The sequence below is a fragment of the Limulus polyphemus genome, unplaced genomic scaffold (assembly GCF_000517525.1).
Source record: "Limulus polyphemus unplaced genomic scaffold, Limulus_polyphemus-2.1.2 Scaffold1733, whole genome shotgun sequence".
Taxonomy (NCBI): Eukaryota; Metazoa; Arthropoda; class Merostomata; order Xiphosura; family Limulidae; genus Limulus; species Limulus polyphemus.
The window spans coordinates 37,281-44,436 of NW_013667343.1; the positions used below are offsets into that span (position 1 = coordinate 37,281).

Sequence of the window (7,156 nt, forward strand, 5' to 3'; positions counted from 1 at the left end):
TTATAATCAGTCACAAGAACGTCGAATCTGAATCACTTGAAAAAAACACGGGGGTGCTTAACTTTTTTTCAGGTGTATATATCAATATCCATTACATTTTTAACGAAATTCTTCAGCTTTATGTACCTCTGATACAAGTAAGAATGTTCAAAAAATGCTTGAACATCTGTTGAGATTTTGTTGTTAAACGCAGAGCTATACAACGAACTATCTATATTCTTCTCATTGGTATTGAAACCCAAATTTTTAGAGTTATAAGCCCTTTATACTTGTTGCTGCGTCAGCGGAAACATCTCTTCCGAACTGGTATTAAAGATGCTATGAATAATAGATATATAATATACGAATAAGCAAATCGCGGGACAACCACAACAGATATAAAGTCGCGATTGGACTGAATGTATAAGAATTACATTTTGACATTTTTTTCTGAATGGTGTAGATAGTGTGATGCCACCGAAAACTGATTGTTTTTGGGACGCAAAATTTTCATTTACTCAGATCATAAAGATGTGTTCCTATCGGGGATTTAGAATTTGTAAGACGGAGATATCTCTCTTACTTTATGGCGCTGGAAACTAAGGAATATGGATCAACTTGAGATCCCATGACCATCCAGAAAGAGACTTACAATAAGTCATACCCCTTCCACGGTATGTAAAGTGTGGCATCTTATTACAGGTTAGAATCCACGGATACAAAGTTCAGTGGCAAAAGCAGTTCACGTGCCCTACGCTAAATAATCTAGAAATATCTTCATCTGGATAAGCAACACAAGTCACGTGTACACAAACTGCTTCCGTGACATATATATATATTGAATCATCACATACCTCAAGCATTTGGAGGATGAAATCGATATTCATGCTGTTCCATTGAACGAATCGTTAAATCGCCGATAACATGCAGCGCCTGTGGATTTATGTGCGATCAGATTATTGAAGCGGACGCTGGATAACCGTCGTCCTCGTAAAATAGATTAATTATAGAAAGCTTTTAGGGAGGAATGGTGTGCTTTGGACATGACAGCCTTTCGATAGTTTTACAAACACTGCAACATGGATTGTGACGAATCCGTGACTATGCATGATAGTTTTAATATAACGTAGTTAACTTCTATATAATTTCATTGTTTAATAAGACCTAATATTTACCAATAAACAATATTAATGTTAGCTTTAGAGAAAATTAAACATTTATGGCTAACATAATAGATAGTTAGTTCTAAGTTTATGACCAACTGGATTCTGTTTAAGCAAATCTGAATTCTCTGTATATTTCTTTACCTGTAATCTTTGTCGCTGTCAAAGGTCGGTTTTTGTTCATTATCTTGAACCGACTTTTACCGCAAATATCAAATACCTGATCTATTTGAGGTAGGATCAAGTGTCTCTTATCATATTTTAAACAAACAATCCAACTCGTCTTTCTTCATCCCAGACGGGGTATAGCCTAGTGATTAGCGTGCCAGGCTAGAGATTGAAAGGCCCAAGGTTTGAGCCACGATATGCTACTAAAGAAGTTCCAGAGTTTCAGCTGTAGTTATGTTATAAGAACTGCACTCAACCCTAGTATTTATTTTAAACTCTGACAAAGCCTCTTGTGACAACGGTGCTCTTTGGGTTGGAAAAAATCAATACTCTTTCACTCCTTTTTTTATCATTGATGGTCCTCTTTGAGTAACTAATTTAACTTCTTGGTGTTTCAAGACGGTTTAAACAACTTGTAATAAAATATAAATGGTATAAAGCAGTACTTTCGTTCACTAATTCTCGTGTTGAAGTATTGTTTTCTCCTGTGATCTTGCAGTAAAACTCGCCCTTGGAAAACACAATTCACACATATTATGTGGTATGTAAAACTGAAGCACACAGATATTGTATTTACCACGAATAATTATTGGCTTTTCATTTTACAACCTGAATATGCATGAATTATAGAATAAATGAGTAAAAAAATCACCTAACGTTCAACAAATTTACCACCGTTAATTTCAAAACGACAACAATATAAATTATTTAGTATATTAAACTCAACAATGAAGACTTTGTACCCTAAGTTTAAGACGAACATGACTTTCTGACCTAAATTTTTATATCTCTTTTCATTTTCGTGGATGTTACACAGTTATGATATGTATTTATGCAAGTGTTATCTTATCGTCACAATATAATACGTAAGCCTGATATTATCGCTTTCATTATCGACTTTTGGGAAATCCTAAATATTAAAAAAGGTTTACGAACAGAATGGATTCTAGACTAAAGTCGACAAAATCGTTTATAACTTACATTTTACACGTCCCCCACAGTACGTCTGTTTTGAAACGAAATTTCAAAGAAAGACGTGTTTACTCACAGTTTACCTTTATCCCCTGCCATTTTTTGTTAGATATGAAATTGGAAGATGACCCCAATCATAAAACATGATATCTTCAAACAGCCACCTAGCTTTCACTACCAACGTCACGCTTTTCTTCTATGTATGCAAGTCTGTTAAGTGTTTTAAACTTTCATAGTTTTGACAACAAAAATAAAACACAGATTTAACTATTGATAACTTTACAGAGGAATGGAAGTCCGAGTTATGAAGAGCGTTGGTTGGGTTCCATTATCTTTAGCACTACTTTTACTCGGTGGTATTATAATTGTCTATGTATGGGCCGTTATGCGAGAAGATGTCAGCGCATGGATACCGTATATAAGGTAATTGTTTTTTTCCATACTTTCAACTTTAACCTTAGTCGTTGACCCAAGATTTTTTGATTTTTTTTAGGTGTGAAGAGCAATACACGTTCCAGGTTTTACAATTTCTCTATTTACCTTAACGGGCAGACGATCAGTGATGTCCCTTGCTTAGATGCTACATTGACAGTTTCTGTCGCTTAGCAACCAAATGTAGTCTCTAGACCTTTTATTTAAATATTGTCGTGCAGTGTTGGTTAATATTGGTACATACCACACAACACTGTTTATTAACATATTTCCATCCAATGAAAAACGTGTCCGGACTGTGAATCCAAATTTGAAGCCGTGTTTGTGCTAAAAGTAGTGATAGTCAGTTCCCACTATTCAATCAGCCAAGAATAGCCCTATAGCTGGAGGTAAGTGCTGTTTGACTTGCTGCCTTACCTCTGGGCTATTAGCTCAAACTTAGGGACGGATATATACAGATAGTCCTTTGTGTAGATCTGCGCAAAAAATTGTAAAATAAAAACATTCCAACGAGATCAATATTCGAACGTTCATTAAATTTATTTCTGAAATGATGCAAAGTATAGAGGGAGATATAGCAGCAAGTTAAAGAAGAGAGAGAGAGGCGCTCTTTAACTTTCTTCAGTTCCTGGTTGAGTTTTTAGTTCGCATGCTCTCCCGCGTGGAACATTAATTCTTTCGGTGATTGGTCAGAACTGACATCCTTTAATAAGCTTTGATTTCTTACAAGTTATAGGCCTAGCAGTTAGGGTGCTCGACTCGCAATTCAACTATCGGGGCGTTTTAATGTGGTGATCAATCGCACTATTCGTTGGTAAAAGAGTAGCCCAAGAGTTGGTGGTGGGTGGTTTTGACTAGCTGCCTTCACTCTAGTCTAGCGCAGATAGCCTTCGTTTAGCTTTGTGCGAAATTATAAAAATATACAATACACGCTGTAAATTAAAAAAATTACACATGCGTGGTATTTCTCTTTTATCATGCTTGTGAGCCATTTTATGCCTCAGGGAACACTTGGGACATCTGTATTTGCATACAACACGTGTCTTCTTCACATCTAAACTTTTATTCATGAACTTAGCTGTATATTTTAACATAAGATGTTTTATCTCCTCTTACAAACACAAACTATTTATTAAACGTATCAATCAGTATAAGGTACTTCACATTTTTTATCTAGTTGCAAATAGTTGTTTTCAAATTTTCTTTTAGTAAAAATAATTCTTCAAATGTTTCTGTGCCCAAACTTAATAAGGATCTTAAAGCCCATATTATTACCCCCCAGTGGCACAGCAGTATGTCTGCGGACTTACAACCCTAGAATCCAGAGCATAGATAGTCCATTGTGTAGCTTTGTGCTTAATTACAAACAAACTTACATTATTTCTAAGAAATTATAATTGAACATAAAGAAGTATAAGTTATGATATGTTAACCACACCTCATCTGATATACCCGGCTGAGATACGACTGACATAGTAGTGGTCTAGGCGCTATTTATATCATCAACTTTCATGAACAACAAGTGTTACGATGGGAACTAGATTAAATAAGAGAAGTGTAATTATTATCACTTTATTTACGTCATTATGATATACAAGAAATTAGATATAAAAATCTGTATTAGTTAACCAAACTCATATCGCAGAAATTAATGTAACATATGGACAACAGGGACTAAGTGGGCCTTCAATACTTTCCTTGAGAAAAGTAGAAATTTAAGCCTATCCTTCATTTTTCAGGAAATCATTAATTCCCCTCTTGTAAAATGTTGGTCTCAACCATTACTGACAGAAACTCATTCCATAAGCCAGTCACACTTTTAGAAAAATAAAACTGTCTTAACTAGAGACTAGCCTGTCTTTTCCACATCTTAAACTTGTAACCTCTAATGTTATTATTTTCTGAGAACAGCAAAAATAAATCAGAGGCCTTTATCGTATCAGTCTCTTGATATATTCTTTTAAACTTCAATAAGATAGCATCTTATCATTCTTTTCTGAAAAGAAAATATGTTACACAATTTTAATTATTCTTTTAAGGTGTCTACCTTCTATCCCTGGAATCATCTTAGTAGCCCTTTTTTACATCCTTTCCAATAAGTCAGTATCCTTTCTTGGGTAATGAGACCAACAGTTAGCATATCATTCCAAGTTAGGCCTAATCGGTGATTTGTATATAGAGATAATCACATATTTCGCCATGTAATCAATGTATCTATAAAAGCACTCTAAACTTCTGCTAGCTAGCAACATAATGCTGCTTCAATGGCTTGAGTGACTTATCTACCACTATGCCAAAATACTTTTCTTCAGTCACGCTATTGAGAGGTTTCTCATTAATATTAAATGCGTGCTCTAAATTATGATAAACCAAAATAACCAACATTTTAACGCCATCTGCAAACTTTATTAGTTTATTTATGTACTTATTAATCATTAATGTAACTAAGAAAAATCAACGGCCCAAGCACTGACCCACGAAGCACTCCAGTAGAACAAGGGTTAAGTTTGTCTGGATTACATTAATAACAACCTTTTGCTTTCTCCCACCCTACACAACGAATATCTAGTCTTTCCGTGATCCATGCTGATGTAATTTTCTTAGCTAACCTTTGAGGAGACATGTTATCAGATATTTTTTGAAAATGTATGTTTACCAAACCTACGCCCTTTCTATCATCCAGATAATAAGCAATATACTCGATTAAAGATAACAGATTAGTAAAGAAATATATTTCTTTGGTAAATCTATCCTGGCTTCTATTTATGTTATCATGTTTCAATAAATACTTTTGCAATGCTTCTTTAACCATACTTTTTTAGAACATTTACTACTAAAAGTAAAAGTAACAGTCCCATACATTTCAGGAAAAATCTTACCGCCCACTTTAAAAATAAGAGTAACATTAGTAGCCTGCTCACCTTATATTAGCCTATCAAAAACAAGTATCACATATATGATTTTCTTACCACCCTTTAAAACCCCACGATGATTTATATAATTTTAACCTGGCAATATTTACGTGATGCTGGTTAATTTTAATACTTCCCATAGACTGTCCAGACTCAGGAATATTGCTGTAGCTATAACAATCCTTTCCGAGTCGACCAGGTGAACTTTAACTTTAAAAGGAGGATTAAGTTCACGATATTGAAAGATGTGCTAATCCAGTGACGTGTCACTATAGATGTGAACCATGGTGTTGTAGATGAATTATTCAAAACATATATGCCTGGCTCACAGTGAATCCCTGACCATTCAACGGTACAATATTCACTATGAATAGAATTTTGTATAGAGGATTATAAAAATATTTTGGTGCATAACATTTTTACATATTAAGATTGTTAAACAATGTAGAAACAAAAGACACCACCCTTCCAAGAAATGATCTTACATTGTTCTCCATAGAAATGAAATTAATCTACACAGCAAAGCATGTAGGACAACAAGGGGCTTCGAGATTGCACATCTAACCAACCTGGAGCAAAGACCTCATTCGGAAAGCGAAGGCTGTGGTTATGAAAGTGAACCAAATGATTGAAATATCATTGCATTGAATCTGTGCATAACTCTTGCTCTCGTTAACAATGTAATACACAATGATAAGGATAGCTGGAGAAAGTGAAGTCATAATAATACCGCCAGACCACACCTCTAAAACATCACATGTTTTCATGATAAGAATAGCTGGAGAAAGTGAAGTCATAATAATACCGTCAGACCACACCTGTAAAACATCATATATTTCATGATAAGGATAGCTGGAATCATAATAATACAGCTAAAATTTGACCTGTTACTGACTCAGTGGTAAATCTGCTGGCTTACATAGCTAAAAACCAGCTTTCGATACCTCTGGAGAGCAGAACACAAACAAACAACAACATAACAACAATCAAATCAAACGAGTCAAAACTTTAATAGCAATGGAATGGCAGTATTAAACAGGTATATTTGATACGATAATTTCAGTTGTTATTATTTTTCTATAAATAATTAAAACGCCCCCCAGTGGCACAAAGGTATGTCTTCGGACTTACAACGCTAGAAACCGGGTTTCGATACCCGTGGTGGTCAGAGCACAGACCATTGTGTAGCTTTGTGTTTAATTACAAACAAACTAAGAATTAAAGCTATCCGCGGAACTGTTGATAGGTTAAATAACCATGAAAAGTGGAGTATTTTAGCTCAAGGGAACTGGGAGGCAGAGGTGGATTCTATAATGAATAAATACATTATATTATTCATTAAATGAACTCTGCAGTCGAGATTGAGGTACCATAGATGCCCTTAAAAGTATTGTATTGTATTGTTTGTAGTTAAGCACAAAGCTACACAATGGGCTATCTGTGGTCTGCCCACCACGGGTATCGAAACCCGGATTCTAGCATTGTAAGTCCGCAGACATATCTCTGTGCCACTGGGGGGCGCCCTTAAAA

The 7,156-nt window shown here is 35.0% G+C and overlaps 1 protein-coding gene across 1 annotated transcript in view; it reads left to right on the forward strand.

Moving 5' to 3' along the window:
- Positions 1–2,478: 2,478 nt before the first annotated feature.
- LOC111087102 (DNA damage-regulated autophagy modulator protein 1-like) overlaps positions 2,479–7,156 on the forward strand; it is a 20,750-nt gene continuing 16,072 nt past the window's right edge. Inside the window, exon 1 of the mRNA XM_022392538.1 lies at positions 2,479–2,705. Within this exon, the coding sequence (XP_022248246.1) occupies positions 2,572–2,705 (134 nt within the window). The 5' untranslated portion in view covers positions 2,479–2,571. The remainder of the gene's footprint in view (positions 2,706–7,156) is intronic.